At 37.1% G+C, this 19,449-nt stretch overlaps 1 protein-coding gene across 1 annotated transcript; it reads left to right on the plus strand.

Annotated features, from left to right (window-relative positions):
* Positions 1-1,479: 1,479 nt before the first annotated feature.
* LOC104909221 (protein piccolo-like) lies at positions 1,480-19,449 on the plus strand. Its single transcript, XM_019611807.2, has 2 exons — positions 1,480-3,733; positions 14,898-19,449. The coding sequence occupies exons 1-2, from the start codon at positions 2,696-2,698 to the stop codon at positions 16,308-16,310; spliced, it is 2,451 nt and encodes an 816-aa protein (XP_019467352.1). The 5' UTR covers positions 1,480-2,695; the 3' UTR covers positions 16,311-19,449.

Raw genomic sequence — 19,449 nt, forward strand, 5'->3', positions numbered from 1 at the left:
TCCAGAGAATTTCTAATTTTGTGGTTTCATTAAAATTGTTCAATTTCTGTCATTGAGCTGTCTGTTGGTTGTAAAACGGTATTAGAAAACAAGGCTTCAATTTCTAACTACCTAAAACTAAAGAGATTAAGTCCTGGCTTTTAATGGAGGTAATATTTCTCAGGAAGCTTGTATTTTCAAGGCTTTTTCTTCCATTAGTTAAGCACTCTTTGTCTCCATCACTTAGAAATACTGCTACGTAGAAAAGCAAGACAAGTCTGTTCTTGAGAATACACCAGCATCAGTTTTTTTTTTTTTTTAATTCAGTAGATTCATGGGTTGTAATCTCATTTTAAATTCTGACATATGAACAGGTGGAAATTTATGGATTGCATTATTTTGATAAAAATGAAAGCTGAATGAGAACTCCATGCCAATAGGAACTGACAGTTATTTATTCTTGTTAATGTCCTAGTTCAATTTCTATAAACAGTTATTTTCTTCTTCCACTTTCACATTGTAAGGTTTGGCTGTGGTTCCATGTTTCCTGACCTGAATTAAAACTGTTGATTAAGTACTGTTGATCCTTTTCCATTTTTTTTTTTTTCTCCTGTCTGTTTTGCATTGCTGACTTATTCTTTTCAGCAATTCCAGATGTGAATGCTGGAAGTGTACCAGAGTACCACTGATAGAATAGTTGAAATGATTTCACTTAGCAAGTAGTACTTACTCAGATAAGTCTAGAGTGCTTATCTAAATTGCAAGAAAAAAAAAAAAAAGACAGACCTGCCTGGCTTCTAATTAAAGTTTACGGTTGTTTGTTTTCTCTACATAGCAAAAATGCCAAATGTCTAGTGGAATTAAATTATCACTGGACTTCTGTGAATTATCCTCATCATGAACAATGAGCTAACAAACGTTTACTAATGTCAGTGGAAACACACCTTCTCCATTTCTTGAGTTACACACTGAGACTGTAAACTTCTCAGATTTAAGGCCAAGAATTTTTCAAGAAGTGGAAAAGAGTAAATGGAGGTATGGAAAGCTGAAAATACAATTCCATGTGAAAATTTTTAATTTTCAAACAAACAAAAAACCCAAAAAAGCAAACACCAAACAAACATGAAAGATTATGATAAAATCACATGAGATAATTAAAAATTGTAGAAATTGCTACTACTTACCCATTAGTATTTTGCCATTATTAGGTAGGCAATGAAAACTCAAAATATTAATCAGCAGTAATAATAAGTCCATTGTAATATTAACAGTGTAAAATATAGTCTTCAGTGTATCTAATATATATCATTCTGTAGCCTTCTGCTAAAAATCTTAATAGAAATAATAATAAAAAAAGTTACTGCACAGTTTTCTCATGGAATGGAATTAAATCTAAAAAGTGATTGTTTTGGTATGAATGCCCCAAAAGAAATGTAGTGTCTTCAAAAACAAGTTCACAGTTAAGTGGATCTCTTAAAGTGAAAACTGAAAATTTTATAGTTGCGACACTGCTGTGGTACTGAAGGAACACCATATTTTCCAGCAAAAGCACAGTGATAGCAGTGAATAGAATATTTTACTACATCCTTTCGCAACAGCACTGCATGCAGTATGATGTCCTCAAGCTGCAATTGAGTATAGCAACAAATAGAATACCATGCTGCATGTAATGACATGATCTTGACTTTGGTTCCTATTTTCTTAGCCTTCTTTTATCCTTTATGAAAACAAGGCAAAGTGTAACTGTTAGAAAATAGTTTTATTATTGATGGGCAATGTGAATTTTTTCAGTGATGCTGGGAGGAGGCTCTTTGATAGTTCTATTTGAAAAAAAGAAAGCTTTGATACATACTCTGTGTACTGTCATCTGTTTCATCTGGTTGGAATATTCTGATAATGAGTGGATAGATGGTAGTGAAAATATTTCCCTGCCAAAAACAGACAAAAAGAACCTGCATACTTCTGAATGTACCTGCGTTTCTAGGAGTTTTAATCCTTGCTGTATAGTACATTGTAAATATATCAAAACTTTGTACAAGTAGCCAGAATATAAGTACATCAGCAGTTACTAATATGTGTGTTTTTTGAGTGTATGGCTCTGCTTTGATCTGCTAATTCTCCAACATGTTTCTTTTGGTCGTCTTTGTCTTCCCACGTTTGTATCCCAAGGGCTGGAGTTGAAAGTTAATAGTTTGGATTTTGGTAAAATAGGAGTTGTAGCTCTGAATTCTTCATCATTCTGAAGAGAAAATTATCTGGTTAAACACAGTTGCTGTATGAGATTATTTTCTAAGCCAGTCTGTGAATTAATATTTGCATATGCCCTTATAGAAAAATAATTTTTGTTTAAATACTTATCATATGCACTCTGTTGTAAGTCTTGGAATTGCAGACGCTTGAGCACCTGAGGATCTTCACATTGTTACCTAAGCATTTCTAGGGGCACAAATACAGATTATTTTAACTATTTTTTTTTCCCTAATAGTTTACATTGTTTTAATTTATTTCACTTCCTTTTTGCAGGCATCCTGATCTTGATACAACTCCTCATCTAAGGCAAGCAGGTAAGCCTCCAGATCCAGGACCAGGTTTAAGTAAAAGCAGAACAGTAGATGTGCTGAAGACAGAACAACGAGCACCTGGACGGAGTCCCTCTTCTATAAGTCTAAGGGAATCAAAGTCCAGGACTGATTTTAAAGAAGAGCAGAAGCCAAGTATGATGCCCAGTTTTCTTTCAGAAGCCAATCCATTGAGCGCAGTCACTTCAGTTGTGAATAAATTCAATCCTTTTGATTTGATATCAGATTCAGATGCAGCCCATGAGGAAGTTGGTAGGAAACAAAAGGTTACCCAGAAAGAGCAGGGGAAACCTGATGAGCAGAGGGGTCTTGCAAAACATCCATCTCAGCAACAGTCTCCGAAGCTAGTTCAACAACAAGGACCTGTCAAACCTACCCCTCAGCAAACTGAGTCTTCCAAACCAGTGCCTCAGCAGCAGCAATCTGGGGAACCAAAGCAAGTTCAGAAATCAGGCCCTGGTCACCCAGGAGACTCTAAGGTTGAACAAGCGAAACAACCACCCCAGCCACGTGGACCACAAAAATCTCAACTCCAACAATCAGAACCAACAAAGCCTAGTCAGCCTGCAAAAACTTCAGCAGGCCCCACAAAGCCATTGCCGCAGCAACCAGATAGTGCTAAAACATCATCCCAGGCACCACCTCCCACAAAACCATCATCACAACAGTCAGGACCTGTAAAACAACCATCTCAACAGCCGGCAAGGCAAGGAGGTCCTGTAAAGCCATCTGCCCAGCAAGCAGGGCCTCCTAAACAGCAACCTGGATCTGAGAAGCCAACTGCTCAGCAGACAGGACCTGCAAAACAACCACTGCAGCCTGTACCTGGGAAGCCACCTCTGCAGCAAACAGGGCCTGTAAAACAAGTACCACCACAGGCAGGGCCTACAAAACCATCTTCTCAGACTGCAGGTGCCACAAAGTCCTTAGCACAACAACCAGGACTTACAAAGCCACCAGGCCAGCAACCAGGGTCTGAAAAGCCCTTGCAGCAAAAACAAGCCAGCACTGCCCAGCCTGTGGAATCCACCCCAAAGAAAACCTTCTGTCCTCTTTGCACTACCACTGAGCTGCTGCTGCACACGCCAGAGAAGGCCAATTACAACACATGCACACAGTGTCATACTGTAGTCTGCAGTCTGTGCGGATTTAATCCTAACCCTCATATTACAGAGGTGAGTAACTTTTAAACTGATGTTCATTACCAGAGCACAAAATTAAGTTTCCCTTCATTATGCCGAAACATCAGATTTGTTACAGTGTATTATAATGACCATTTAAGGCCTTAATGAGTTCAGAGAAATAATCATGCTATTTAGGAAAATGCCTACAAGTAAGAGGAGATCACAGAATCAAAGGGGTTGTATGGGATCTCAAGAGATCATCAAATCCAACCCCTCCGTTAAAGCGACTTACAGTAGGTCGCACAGGTGGGTGTCCAGATGGGTCCTGAATACCTCCATAGAAGGAGACTCCACAATCTCTCTGGGCAACTTGCTCCAGTGCTCTGTCACCCTTACTGTTAAAAGATGAAAAAGAATGTAATGGTATAATGAAAAGGAAGGTAATGGTTCACTGTTTGTATAGTATTTAGGAATATGTTCTCGTTTTTTCATATAAAAAAGGGGAACACCACTGTGAATTCTTAAAAAATTTTGCTTGATTTTAAATTAATCCTTTTCTTTGTTTAAAATCAGACATGTCATGTGCTAATACATTCATGAATACATAAAGTACTAAAAAGCTGCGTAAAATATGTACATAACTAAATAAACAATTGAATATGAAAATGTCTACGTTCATAGGTTCACTGTGGGTTTCAGAAAAGAACTTGGGGTGGATTTGCTTTGTAACTGCATTGGTATTCATTAGCTGAAAGCCTGAGTCATGAATTTTGACTCTGTGATACTCAGGTTATTTCATTTTGTGTGATGCTAAGGGATCTCTGTGGACTATTTCTAACTTTGATTACCATTCTAGCTGTAATTATACAGCATAGAAATGGTGTAGAAACTGATATTAGTACTTTAAATGAGCTCGCGTTAGCCTGATATATTTTGCACTAGCTTGATTTATGTGCCCATACATATATATGGACTTTACTTGCTGTGCACAGGAATAAGACTTCATGTGATGATCTGATATCTTATTTCTTGAATGTCCACTAATACATCCTGATACTCTAATTTTCATTTTGTGATACAGGTTTTTTCTGTTTGCTTTGTTTTTCCCCAACAACAGCAATTTTATCAGTTTATAGAAATTGACCTGATGATAAAGACTAAGTAGTCATAAAGCAGCCAGAAGGGGGGGGCTTGGGGAGTTTGGTTTTGCCTTCTGTTCAGCTAAATTAATACCAAAACAGATGGCAATAGGAAGAAGGTATAGACATTATTTTCAGTCTGACAAGTATCCCTAGATTTAAAATCATAGAATTGAAGCATCAATAAGGTTACTGGGGGCTGGAGGTCGTGTAGTTCAACTTCCTGCTAAAAACAGATCACCTAAAGCAGATAGTTTGGGAGTGTGTCCTGTCCAGTTTTGAGTATTTCTAAGGATGGAGACTGCACACCTTCACTACACTTCTTGTTTGATGTGTATTGCAGTGATTTAAGAATACTGCTGTTTTGTTAGATTGCATTTCATTGTGTGTTTATTAGTGATATTTTTAGGTTGGCGCCTGGTAACAAACAGGTAGTTTTTTGCAGCTGGTAACAATTAGCTGATTTGTTGTTAAAATTGTCTAAGTTAAACCTGAAAGATTCAGATAGCACACTGAATTGTTTAGCAGTGTATTCTCTTGTTGGAATTTAGTGAAATTCAGAATTAAGATTGCAGACCTACTGGACTGTGAGAGAGATGTCTTGAACAGCAGTGCAGAAATGTCAGAGCAACTGCTAACAAACTTGGAGATTATATTATCAATTATATATGATATAAGGGGAAAAAACAAACAAACAAACAAAAACCCATATTATATTAAACCTGGAACTCTACTGCCCAGCATGTCATTCTGAAGAAAGTGGAAGAAAAGATTTATTATGTTATGAACAATTAATGTTATCACATTGCAGAGGAACTTTTTTAAGAAAACAATGTTTTTTAGATCAAAATTTCTTAGATTTATTTCTGGATGCTTATTTCTATTTCCCTTAGTGATTTCCTCAGAGCTCTGAGCTCAGCTTCTTTTAGGAACTTCAGATGTTCTGTGGAAATGATTGACAAGTTTGGTATGTTTAAGTGAAGTGGATCTGAAGAAAGAGAAAGAAAGGGTGTTTATGTAAGAAGATCTCAAAGTAAATTCTGTGAAACTACTAGTTTTTGAAGTGGATACTCTGTATGTGAAATTCAGGGCTTTAAAACAATAAATACAGCTGTATTTAAGACTAACTGATTACATACATATGTAAAAGCAAATTTGCATTTCATATTACACATTGAAATAAACACAGGATATGCATTTATTTCATGATGAAAGCATTTCAGTAAATGGAGGTATTGGACATCTAATTTACTCAGCTATTACTTCTAATCTCTTAACTCCCACTCAGATTTTTCTCATTTGCTAAGCTTTGCACCACCAGCTGTCTTGGTGAAACTTCCTTGTGGGTGTCCTGCTCCTATCTTCAGTGAAGTGCAATGAAAGTCACATCTGACTGTGTTATTGAACAGTTGGAGTGAAGTAATAGAACCTGTTCTGGCAGATAAGAAAATTTGAATCGCTTCATCTGCAAAGGTTCCTACTTGAAATATTCTCAAACGTTTCTCATTTGAATATTTAGATTTATTAACAAAAGTTTGTTCATTCACACATTTTTTTCCTGTCTAGCACAAAAACCATGATTTTGTCTTAGCTGTCAATTCTCTTGACTATGGTGTCTTCTCTTTTGGTTACTCTTACTTTGGATCCTTACGTTGAAACATTACTGAACAAAAACAAGTCTTTCTCTTGCTCACACAGTTTCTGATATTATCTTCTCTTACTGTTACATTTTGACTTACCCCGCTATCTTTTTTGCCAAGTTTCATGATTCTGTAATTCTGTATTGTTGCCCTTTTCACGCCCTTTTTAGCCTCTATTTTTATCATTTTTGTTTTTCTGTTTTAAAGCAATACTTCCAAAGCAGCAGTGAGAGAATAAAAGGCATTTATTTAGAGAAAGATTGATATTACATCTTTTTTGACATTTTCCTCTATACAGCTGCTTGAACTACCACCTTAAATTCCTTGACATCTTATAAGTTTTACAGGATAGTTTTGTCTTCACAACTAGCAGAGTGGATTCATTCTCCGGAGTAAATCTTTTGAAGTTTCTATATTCGGTATTTCTAGCTGATTCTGGTAAGAATATAGTAAGGTTTACAAACTCTCTCAGGAATTATTTGCATGCATTGAGAATCCATTGTAGAAAGTGCTGAGTTTTTGTTTTGTTTTGTTTTTTTTTTTTTTGTATGTGTATTCACCTTTGTCTATACAAGATGCAGTAGTACATGTACTAGATCTCTTTTTACTCACTAGAGAGAACTATGGAACTCTGAGCAGAAAGTGATACTTTACTGCCACAAGGACAGATCCTTTGAACTGTTTTTCTGAACCATTTGACATTGCTGTCCCCCTAGGGAAAAGGAATAGACTGTATCTTGGTTTTGCACAGTGGTCCAGAGAGAAAATATGCCATACATAATGTGTTCAGTAACATGTCTCAGTAATCTGTCTAGGTATTTGTACCTCACTCATCACCATGGCACAAGTGCCTAGCAACAGTTGCATAAAGTACTGGGGAAAATTATATAAACAGGTTTATTGATTGGTACTCTGTGCCTTTTTTCTTTTACGTACATCAGAAACTTGTGGAAGGTGTGTTAATTTATTACATGATGATAATTTTTAATTAAAAAAAAAATCTGTTTTCCTAAAATCAGCCATTCCTATCAGCCATTAGCATCAGAAGCCAGCACTAAATTTAAAAAGATTCAGTTGAGTAGATGATCTGAATTAGAAGTAGGCTTTCTGAAATGAGCAGGGCCATCTGAGAGACTATCCATTTGGCTAAACATTTGTTTGATGAAGCTAGGCAAAAAAGTGCAAACTGTTATAGATGTGACCAGTGACCAGTGCACATGTTTGATAACTGAGGTAAGTTTTAAACTGAACTAGTAAGAATCATAGAATAATCAAAATTGAAAGGGACTCATAAGGATGTTAGAGTCCAACTCCTGGCTCCACGCAAATTTCTAAACCATATGCCTGTTGTCCAAATGCTTCTTGAACTCTGGTAGCTTGGTTCCATGTCCATTGCCCTGGGGAGTGTGTTCCATTGGTGTCATCATCGTAGCTGATGGCTTCTAGTAGACTCCCACAATGACATCCACTTTATTTGCTTGTACTTTCATCCTTACCCACAGGATGAAGTGTCATCACAAACTGCAATCTCTGTACAGGCAAGCCTGTCCCTCACATACACCTTGCCTGCACTGCCTGATTTTGCACCACATAGAATGTTTTACTGGTCTTGCTCCTTCTCTGTCTCCCCATTCATCCTTCCCCCATTTCAACATGAAGTATAAAAACATTTTGTTTGTTTGTTTCTCGAGTGGAGGGGAAGTGATGAAAGTGATGATGTCAGTATTTTTCTCCTTTCAGTAGAGGTAGGAAATTTCCCTATCAGTTGCTCCAGGTACTACACACTTGATATTTTCCTTTTTCTTTCTGAAGCCATTTTTATGTACAATCCTACTGCATCCATTGGTAACTTAACAGTATAATAATTTGGTTCAGATGCTCACAATTATTTTTGGTATCTGTTTTTATTAATGTGCTACATCTCCAAGTATCCTAAGCAGTAGTAAATGCTTGGACATGAAATGTGTTCAGGAACTAACGAGAATTTAAGCAGAAGGGCATTCATTTTCCTCAGTTATTATTATTAGCTTTTACAGGGAAATGAATATGTAATAATTTAAAGCACTACTTAAGGAATATGTCTGTTATTCCTGAGGTGAATTCAAATGAATTTTGCTTATATTTGTAATAGAAATAAAAATGACTGTGCTAAATCTTTGCAGATAACATGATAGTGAAGGAAGTTATTGTTTGAATTCACATATTCCATGCAGTTTAGTCTAGGCACTGCTGTGTTGTAGTAGGGTGTATGAACCAGGATGCAACATGGCCTGGAAATGAGATATAAACAGAAAGAGATCTGCTGTGACTTTGAATAGTAGCATGTCACAAAGTATAAGACAAGCTTTGTTTAGTTGGTAGTCTTTTAAAGATTATAAAAATTTGGGGTACATTTGAGTGAAATACTTGCGTTGCTTCAAAGGGTACCACTGACACTGCAATTTTGGAGATAAAATGAAGTTGGTATTGTTCTTTTATTTCTGTCCCTAGTACAGAATATTGTGTGTGGAATACTCTTAAACACGCTCCCACATAATTTCTCTTTGAAAATACTGCTTGCTTACATTGCTGTTTTGTATTTATGATTAGTTGTATTAATGTATTGATGCCTTGGTTGTTTTTGTTGTTATTTTAGGAAAGGGTCAGAACATAGGAAGAAGCACACAGCTACATATGACAAATATTTTATCCATGTTTTTTCAGCTTGACAATGTTACACAATATATTTCAGTGTTTCCTCACTAGTCCAGATAACTGTCCTGTCCAGTTTTTAACACAAGTAAATAATAAATTAATCTGCATAGCTAAAGATGTCAACTGCAGTGAGCCATCTGCACCAGGATTACTGTTGCTCAGCAACTGTAATTTACTACTATGTTAGGCCATGTGATGTGGGGATGCTGTTTGCTGGGAAATCACTGGGCAGGAAGCATGGCCCAACCCTGCTCCCAGCAGACAGTATAATCCCTACTCAGATCCCTGCTGTACTCCCTCAGATCATTCTGTGCAGCATAGATGAACTTTGTTAACCTTTTCTTTGCTGCACTCCTGAATTGCAATTCTATTCTTTGCGTATCATTTATGTATTTCTAGTATATTGAATCTAGATGCAATTAATGAAAACAATCAGCATTTATTGCAGTGATGAGTGGTGCAGTGCCTGAACTGTATTAAAAATTCTTTTTTCTTCTTTGATGCGTCAGGTGGCTTAAACACATGCTTGGCTGTAAAAACTCACTTTCAGAGATTCTGAAATACTGGTGTTAAAAAAAAAAATTTCTCAAAAGGATTATGTTGGCTATTTTATGGTTCTAACTATATAGGCCATAGAATAATAGCTCCCCAAAAACCCATGCTTCATATGCAAACTATAGCTTTTTGTGTTAGTAATTTAAGCAGAATATCAGAGTATGATAGGATTGTGATAACTGTATAATACAATTCAACTACATTTTGGTAGTTTTAGAACAACTTTGAGTTGAAAGCAACATTTAAAATGGTCTTTGAATGGCTATTTTTTTAAAGTTTGTTTGAACATTGGTGTAGGTGCAAGCTACAGTGTTCATAACCATTACTGCAGTTTGTGCAATTGATACCTGAGGAACATGCTGCAGATGAACTTAGCACTGTTTTTGTCAGCATTTTGAGTTGGTGTTTCCTGATAAGCTCCCCAGTCACCTCTTACAGCTGGTATCTTAAAGGAAGATAAATATTTATTTTTCAGTGATTAACTCTTGCCTCCAATGAGTATCAGTTGCATAATGTACAATAGTTACATGTTTATTTCACTGTGATTATTATGAGTTGCTGAGATCTTATGGAGGGATGGTGTAGAAGGAGACCTTTTCTTTCCAGAATTGCCCAGTCTTGCTTAGAAGACCTTTCCAGTTGTATGTCGGAATACAAATTTATGTTGTTTTGTGGTAGCAGCTCTTTTTTGTTCAGAACAGGATTTTCTGGTCTAGTTTCTTCTCTCTTACAGTATTCTTCTGCCTTACTTGAAGCTGCATAAAATCATGGGTTCAAGTGTTTTCATTTTCATGTTTTTCATATCATCTTGTCAAAAATTTCTGCTGAGAGCCAAATCTGGATTCCTTACTTTCCTTCTCTCTGAAGTTGTTGGGTACCAAATAAGCTGATATGTTTCCAGACTAGAAGCATAATTTCTTTTATAAAGCTTTGGGGCAGAGCTGAGCATTGTAAACAAAGTCCCTTTCCATCTTTTTGGCAGTGTGAAACCTCTATAAATCTTTGTGTTTCTGTGGTGATGTAAAGAGATCTTAATATTTTATGCATATTTTAGTGTTTCTTTTTATAGTAACAAATGGCCAGTCTAAGTGAGAATGAGATGTGTTGCTTTACAACGCAGCTCTGTTCTGCAGAACAACTGTTAAAATGGCTTCCAAGAGCTTCATATGGATGGTGTGCCAGTAATTTTTTATATGAAATATGTACAATCTGTAAGTCAAAATATCTCTCTCATTGTATATGTAGAATCTTTGAATCAAGCTGGATTCTCTTCCTCCCCTAGATCGTCTGCAAGAAAAGAAACTGAGCATGCCAATCAATGTACTTGCTCTCTGACAGTTTTCACACTGTTTTTGCTTATGTATTGTAGTTAGAACAAATCTGAACACTTTAGCAGAAAGGAGTAAAATATCATTAATATTCTAGTTAGTAAAATATCATTAATAAATTCATTTGCTGCTCCCAACTGGTAAAACAAAGCTTTTAAAATTTTTAGATGTTATGGATGATAATGCATAAAATATATATTAGCAACTTGTTTGTTGTTTTGAGAGCTTCCACATCACTGAGCTGGAAAGCAAGGTAGCACTTTCTGTATTCAGTGGTTTAAATCTAGAAAAAAAAAAAGCTATGTGAAGTTTATCACATTTGCAGTCCTAGCCATGACACTTGATGGTTCTCAGAGTGAAGGAAATTACTAATGGATTTCTTCTGAAAGATAACACCCCATCTACAGTGTAAAAATAGGCAGCAGAGAATTCTCAGCATCAAAGGATAATCACTTCTGTAAATAGACAGGAACAACAAAAGCTTGTGTGTTTTGTTTTGTCATGGAAAGTTTTGCCTTTTAATTCTAGATGGAGAGATGAGAAATACATTTTCTATGTATTTCTGTCTGTCTCACTGCTGTCCAGTGAGACCTTTAAGGATAGATGAGCATTAGTACTTTACTAAGTTTTACTAAGTTTTGCATCCAGCATAATAACACTCAAAGTCAATGTGTGTTTAACAGAAGCCTGCTCCTGTTGAAGTTTTTAAAATCTCTGTAATTGCAGTAGAGAACAGGCTGGTGTTTGTTACAAAAAAGTATCATGTAGTGCACTTCATTCTGACCTCCTGCGGCTCCAGTCACAGAACTAAAATCTGTACAGATTTGTATGTTTGGAGGTGTTGTGTATAAGCTATTATGAATAGAGGGGTTTGGCACTTAATTCCTCCCACTGAGAAGCACGGGAGGAGTTCTGTATCTAAACCAGAAAGATTTAAAAAAAAAATAATAATAAAATGGAGTAAAATTTCCTACATTTTCCATTTGGAAGCCCAGCTATGTCAATAATGAAATCATTTTAACTTTTAAAGGCTTCACTTTTAATACTGAGTGTGTTTGCATATATGTGCATATACATTTATTAAGACAAAGCAAATGAACAAAAACAACAAAACATTTTAGAGATTGCAAGTTTTGTCTTCTGCACAAATTTTGTTGAAAAAAAATGTAGCACAGAATTTATTTTTGTTTAGACTCCAGTTAGATGTTATGGTCAGATTGAACCAGCTATCTATTGAAACCTAAATGCTTGTAAATGTGTCTGAATTTGACCACTTTAAACATAAGAAATGTCCAGTCTATTTCTTCTGTAGCCTCACTCAAACCTGCAGCTATTTTTGAGTCTTTGAAGTTTTCACAGTGACTTAAAATCAAATTTACTGGAAGATCCTCAGCTTCTGAGTGGGAGCAGATAGGTACCTGTTAACCCATGGTTTCACTGCAAAATGGAACAGAACACACACAATATATTTAATACTTAGAAAGGACTGGCTCTTACCTTAGAGTGCAGCACTTTCATTTAAAAAGTAAGCAAACAAACAAACAAAAATGGCAAACAAACAACAAAAACCCACAAATGGAAATTGCAGAAAGAAGCAAGGGAACAATGGCAGCTCTAAGCCTCTCGTGTCATCAAATTCTTTCCTTCAAATACAGGAGCAGTGAATTACTATGCAAAATGCATTGTCCAGATATCAGTAGAAGACCTGTGGTTAGTGGGAAAAGACCTGCTTTGCTCTGTACATTAAAAAATTCCTCATGGAGTCTTCTTTTTGCACTGTGGAGTAGAGTACACCACCCTAATACAGAAAACGTGAGCCACCCTGTCAAAGCCAGAACACTATGACAGCCAAGGTGGATATTCAGAGTTTGTGACTTGAGTTTGGTCTTTGATTAAAACTAAACCTTCAAGAAAACACTAAAGAATTCATCCAGAAATTGTAGCAATATCTGTATAATTAAATTAGATTATTGATATCTAAAAATCAACTCTTTTAATTAAGACTTACTACTGCTGAAATTCTCTCTTGGACAGAGGGCTTCTTTGGGAACTGAGCACCAATCAAATAACATGATTGTTGAGCTAAATGTCATCATTGCTTAGGTCCTCTGTGCAGTTGTGAATTCCTTCAGCAATTCAGAGCAGAGCTGAAACAAGTGCTGCAGTTTTGTTTCAGTTGGTTTCACCTTTTAACATCAATTTGCTGTCTGGGTTGCACATAGGTAAGAAAATTGTTAAAACAATTGTAAAAACAAAAAATGTACTGAGAATGGAAGATAAAAGCAGTATTATTATGAATAGTGGCTTAATTACTGTAAAGTTGCAGCTGGGGCCAGAACTGTGCATCTCTTTGTGAATCTGTTAGTATCAGTGAGCTCATTCAGAGTGTGTGTATACCGTATCAGAATAATTGGAGTAACTCTTTTGGGAAACTGTATCCAACTGTTCATTATTTTTTCTGCTGAAAAATGTCAGGTTGGCAAGACATGACAAAAGAATGTATGTATTGCTTCATTCCATGACATCACATATATTTTTTTTTTCTATGAACTCTGATATTACACAGCCAAAATACATGTTATATATATAATCTCCAGTTTCATCCTATGTTATGGAGAGATTTCAGACCAGAGTAAGAAACAGGATCCAGAAATCTTCACCCTTAGGGGCAAAGTCTTCTATTCTGTGTCCTTCTAATTGTAGCTTTCCTCTGTTCTAATGGTGCATGCAAATATCATAGCTGGTACGCTGAATTTCATACACAGACTAAAGAACAGAAGTAGGGCTGCAGATGAGTGGATTAGGTATCTACTTGCAGGCCCATGGGACTCCATGCCATATTGAATGGCATTTTTGCTGCCTATAATGTTTCTGCTAGCAATGGAAGATGTGGAAAATAGCACGTGATACTTCCTGGCCACGTGTTGCTTTAACATGTTTGATGCTTCCTCAGATTGTGAGACTATACAAATGCAAAGGAAGGGTTGCCTGCCTAGGGATCTTTCTTTTTTTTTTTTACTTTTTTTATATATATATTTTGTTTATTTTTATTTTGGAATTAAGTAGAAAATAGGCATCCCTCTCATATAATGTGTTTTGGGAAAGAGAAAAATCCCAGTAACTGCCCTAGGAACTTCTAATTACAAATGAATTTTGGGAAAAAATCATTATGATTCCCAACATCAGTGTTTAGAGAAAGCCCCTTATTGATTCCGAATAAAGGCTTGCCCTCTGAAACTGGTGGTAAAATGTGGGTCTCTATCACATGTGGTGCATGTGGTGTCTGTTAACTCACTTCTGTGCCTAATTCACTGGATACATGTACATTACTAATATGGGTGCCCTGTAATAAATTACCAAAACCATAAACTATGTGAAGAGCTTGATAGTTGCACACTTAAAGATAATTATGCATTTTCTTTGTTTTAACTAGGATTATTGTTTGCTGTCAGCGAACTTGATTTGTCAAACTATTTTACCAGAATCTGGCTCTTTTTTCTTTTTCCTGTTCTGGCAAATGGTTGCTGTAAATGACTCACTGCTGGGCCTCATGAAATTTCAGAATATTTTTTCATTCTGCTAGGTTTTAATCCACTGGTATTAAACTGTGTGTAAACTGAATGTGAAGTCATAAGAAGCATGGGCTCAATGACTGCTCAAATCACAGGGATGTGAAGAATAACAGAAAAGAAACAGTTGAGCATTTTAATTGCAAAACAGTTTTAGTGGTAATATTTCTCCCTTTTTACAGAAATATTGCAACAAGCTATGCATTATTATAAGCCATTAATATGTTCACTTTATTAACATCGTCTTAGCTTAATTATAATACCTTTAAAATTATTATTTTTTCTTGCAGATTAAAGAATGGCTCTGTTTAAATTGCCAGATGCAAAGAGCGTTAGGTGGGGACCTAGCATCAGGTCACGGTTCTGGGCCACAGCTGCCTCCACCCAAACAGAAGACATCAGTTCCACCTTCAACAGCTAAACCTTCCCCTCAGTCACAGCCAGGTCAAAAGAAGGATGGTTCCCCGAAACCTGATCCTTCGCAGCAAGCAGATTCTAAAAAGCCTGTACCACAGAAAAAGCAACCATCCATGCCTGAGTCTCCTCCTGTAAAATCAAAGCAAGCCCACGCTGAGCCTTCTGACACTGGCCAGCAAATAGATTCTACTCCAAAGTCTGATCAGGCCAAACCAATGCAGGCTGAAGAGAAGCAAAACCAACCCAGCATACAGAAGCCTACAATGGATACTGTGCCTACCTCTGCAGCACCAGGGGTGAAACAGGATCTGGCAGATCCCCGGCTTCCATCAACTCAACAGAAAGTGACAGATTCTCCAAAGCCAGAGACTACCAAGCCACCAGCAGACACGCATCCAGCTGGGGACAAACCAGATTCCAAACCAATTCCACAAGTGTCTCGGCAGAAATCAGATCCCAAGCTTGCATCTCAGTCTGGGGCTAAATCAGATGCTAAAGCTCAGAAGCCTGTTGAGCCAGCACAGGTGAAAGATGATCCTAAGAAGGTACAAACAAAACCAGCCCCAAAACCTGACACCAAACCAACTCCCAAAGGCCCTCAGGCAGGTACAGGTCCCAGACCTATGTCAGCACAGACAGCAGCTCAACCCCAGCAGCCTCAGAAAACTCCTGAGCAATCCAGGCGTTTCAGCCTTAATCTTGGAGGCATCACTGATGCTCCTAAGCCTCAGCCTACAACACCACAGGAAACAGTTACTGGGAAACTTTTTGGTTTTGGAGCTTCAATCTTCAGCCAGGCCTCAAGTTTAATTTCCACAGCTGGTCAACCAGGCTCACAGACATCAGGCCCCACTCCACCTGCTGCAAAGCAGCCCCAGCCTCCTTCACAGCCTCCAGCCCCTCAGGCACTTCCCAAAGAGGTGACTCAGGCTCAGCCCCTTCCAAAAGCTGCTCCCACGAAGAAAGAAACCAAGCCTCTGGCGAGTGAAAAATTGGAACCGATGACTGTGGATAGCACTTTAACGACTAAGGGATCTGATTTAGAAAAGAAAACTAGTTTGGCTAAAGATAGCAAGCCTCAGGCTGCTGAAGCTAAGAAACCTGCTGAGCTGTCAGAACAGGAAAAAGCCAGCCAGCCTAAGGTGTCCTGTCCCCTTTGTAAAACTGGACTAAATATTGGTTCTAAGGATCCTCCCAACTTTAATACGTGTACGGAGTGCAAGAAAGTTGTGTGTAACCTCTGTGGATTTAACCCAATGCCACACATAGCTGAGGTAAGGCGATAGTCTGTATTTACTGTGTTTCTACCAGCAGGCTCCCTGTGCTGGGGTGTCGATTCTTTAGCTGTTGATTTGTTAAGAAAAATTTAAATGTTTACTCTGTGACCTTTTAAAATTAAATATCTGCTTTGTATGAAACTTGGTCCGCAGTCAGAAAGTACTTCCAGTGAGTTTTTTGCATATTAATAGTGTGGTGTGGCTAGTTGATAGTTTTTTGGGGCATGAGCAGATAGTCTATTATTAAATCTTCTAAAATTGGTGCTACTATTGTACAGCAAGCTTCTGTACTTTCTAGTCCATCATGTGATAAAGTTTCTTCATATGCTTCAGTATTTTATGTTAACATATATCCTTCCTCATTTAATCCATGTTCCTGATTCAGGCAATTGCAGAATGAAGGAATATATTAGTGCTTAGTTATTTCCCTTCTTCCCCAGTTTGATAGGCTTGCTCAGTTAACCTCATTCTGTCTCTGGGGACTTTGTATATGCTGTTGTGCTCATTAGCAAGTTTACCTGTGTGGTAATACGTGTAAGGTTCTGAATCCACTTCATTCACTGAGGGCTGAGAATTTGAAGATGGCTTTTTTGTGGTTGCTCAAGAGAGATCCAGCAGGGCCAACTTCTGTTTACAAGAATTAAGCTTATTTTCAACAGATTACTCAGATTCTATGTTTTTACCCTGCTTAATTTATTTCTTATAATTGTTTTTATAAATGTTGAGGAGATTGGAAAATTTATACTAGCTTAATGGAAAGATGGAAGCTTTCTATATCATGTTGGTGACTTGACAATTGTAAAAATATTTGTAATTTAAATTTGTAAGTTGGTCTGTGTGGTTCGTGGGAAAAGTAGCTGCTGGTGTTGTTTTTGAAATCTGAATGAATGAATTAAAAATGGGCAAAATCCCTGGGCTAAGGGTTATAAAATCTCTGCCCTAAGGTGAGAGCAAATGCTGGGGAGAAATTAGCAGTATTTTCCCTGCTACTTCTTTTGTTGTACATTTCCTTTTTTGTTGGATTAATTTCTTGAATGTGCTATCAGTGGAAGGATGTTTTTCCTACCATAGTAAGAACATTTTATCTACCTCAAAAATATGTTGATTACTGTCCAAAGTAGTCATTTAGGTCAAAACAAAGGTCTGAAAATGCAAAAAGATACAGTGATTGAAAGACAGGATTCCATTAAATTGTTGCTTCTGCCATGAAAACCATCAAATGCACACAAATTCTTACATCACTGTCCAGCCTTTTGCTCCCACACACGCTTTATCTTAGGTTTTAAATACAAAAAATGCGTGCATGCACAGAATACCACAGAAACAAGATGTGTATGTTCTGGTGAAATGTACTGAAATGACAACTGTGCAAGTCCTCGTACATGAGTTGACTTCCTCAGCATTGATTTAGGCTAGATGGTGTTGGGACTGCATTGTGGTTTGCAGATTTCTCTTCTGTGTATTTCTGCTAGAGATGAGAAAGGTGGTATTCTGTTTCTTTTCTCCAATCTCAGTTACTACTATGGGATTCTTCTCATTTCAATTTTTTGGAATAATAATGATTTTCTGTAGTCTGACTTCCTTAGGCCTTTCTTTGCCTTATTTTTTTTTCCTTGTTGCATTTTCTTCTTTCTTATACTACAGATTTCCACCTCTGTCCACAATTTTCAATCTTCTTTTCTCTAATGATTTTCACTAAAAATTGGCAACCCTCTCTTCTTTGAGAGCAGCTTGCTTGGTTGAGGACAGCTTGCCTTTCATTTCATGAAGATGGGAGACAGAAGAGGGAGCTCATCCTTTCCTCTCCCACATGATCTGTGCAAATAATGTATTTTATGTCAGAGAGCAACTCTGTCCATACATGCATTGCATATGGTATATGTCTGTTGTATATCATAATGATGACCAAATACTTTATGCTCACTAGCATACTCTTATCCTTCAGAAAACTATTTTCTTATGTGTGGAATACAGTCTTGGAGGCTTAATTTACTTGTTATTTTTACAGACTTAGGAAGGATAAATAGAAATGTTTTTTCTGAATGGTCCGGTCTGGTTTTATTCCTGTTTTCTGAATTCAAAAAGAAAAAATGTTATAGGTTATGTTCCTTCCTGACCCCAGAACGTGTTTTGGATGTACAAATGTAATGGGTGCTTTACAGTCTTGTTGTAGAGTCACAGCTAAATCACAGTGATTGTAACAGCTGCTTGTATATTATTTATATATTGTTGCCTAAGTAACAGCTGAAAACAGGATGAATTTTATTGAGTGTGTATTGGTCCAAACCTTGTCACTAACAAAGCTTGTGTTGAGCTGTATGGAAAGAATCAGTCTGATTCAGCATGGAGACGTGTGTTTCAAGGGTGGATGCAGAGGAGGATCTATACTCTGTGGTCACTTCTACCTGAGGAACTTCTGTCAAGAAATGTCCTCTAGGCAGTGCATGGCTGTGCTGCAGACAAGGCTGCAAGTACTTTAAAGCAGAGAATGCACTTTGTTACAGTGAGTTACTAGCTCTTGCTTGCGTATAACAGATTTAACTTGTAAAATTTCTTTAGTCCATTGCAAACAGACTTTTGATAGCCTCTCTTCTGCAGGAAATAAGAGAACTAGACTTTTATCTGATCTAAGCAATATGCTATTTACTTCACTGAAATTGCATTGGTTTGTGCGAGCTGAGAATTAAGCTAGAATACTTTTACCTAAAAGGAGCCGATTGTTCCTTTTCCCTCTGATTTGTTGCTCCAACAGTCAAACAGTTATTTACTTAAATGCAATTTATCCATGAAGCAAACAGCTTCAGATGATTAAATAAATGACACTTGATAGATTTCAGACCCACAGGACCATGTGCTCTAATGCATTAACAGACTCCTTATTCTGCCATTTGCTCAACAGGGAGGAGCACTGTTTACCAGCTCTGTAATTAGCTTTCCAGCTCAGGTAGTTGGAAGCAGCCCTATTTTTAGTAACAAAGCACAGGATCACAACTGCAGAAGCTAGAAATGAATTGTGTGACAACGACCATTTTGTGCATTTAAAACTCAGTGAAGCTGTTTAGAATACTGAACAGAAGTGAGATGGTTGATAATTAAGTATGTTGAGACATCAGGAATATAGAACCTATGATGAGTTAATGTATAATTA

Source organism: Meleagris gallopavo, chromosome 1 (genome assembly GCF_000146605.3).
Source record: "Meleagris gallopavo isolate NT-WF06-2002-E0010 breed Aviagen turkey brand Nicholas breeding stock chromosome 1, Turkey_5.1, whole genome shotgun sequence".
In the NCBI taxonomy this organism is placed as follows: domain Eukaryota; kingdom Metazoa; phylum Chordata; class Aves; order Galliformes; family Phasianidae; genus Meleagris; species Meleagris gallopavo.

What these genes read in the sequence shown, in the direction of transcription:
- LOC104909221 (XM_019611807.2), top strand. Translation starts at nt 2,696, where the DNA reads ATGATGCCCAGTTTTCTTTCAGAAGCCAATCCATTGAGCGCAGTCACT. An exon ending in CTAACCCTCATATTACAGAG is followed by an intron (nt 3,734 to 14,897) that starts GTGAGTAACTTT and finishes TTTTTCTTGCAG; the next exon opens with ATTAAAGAATGGCTCTGTTT.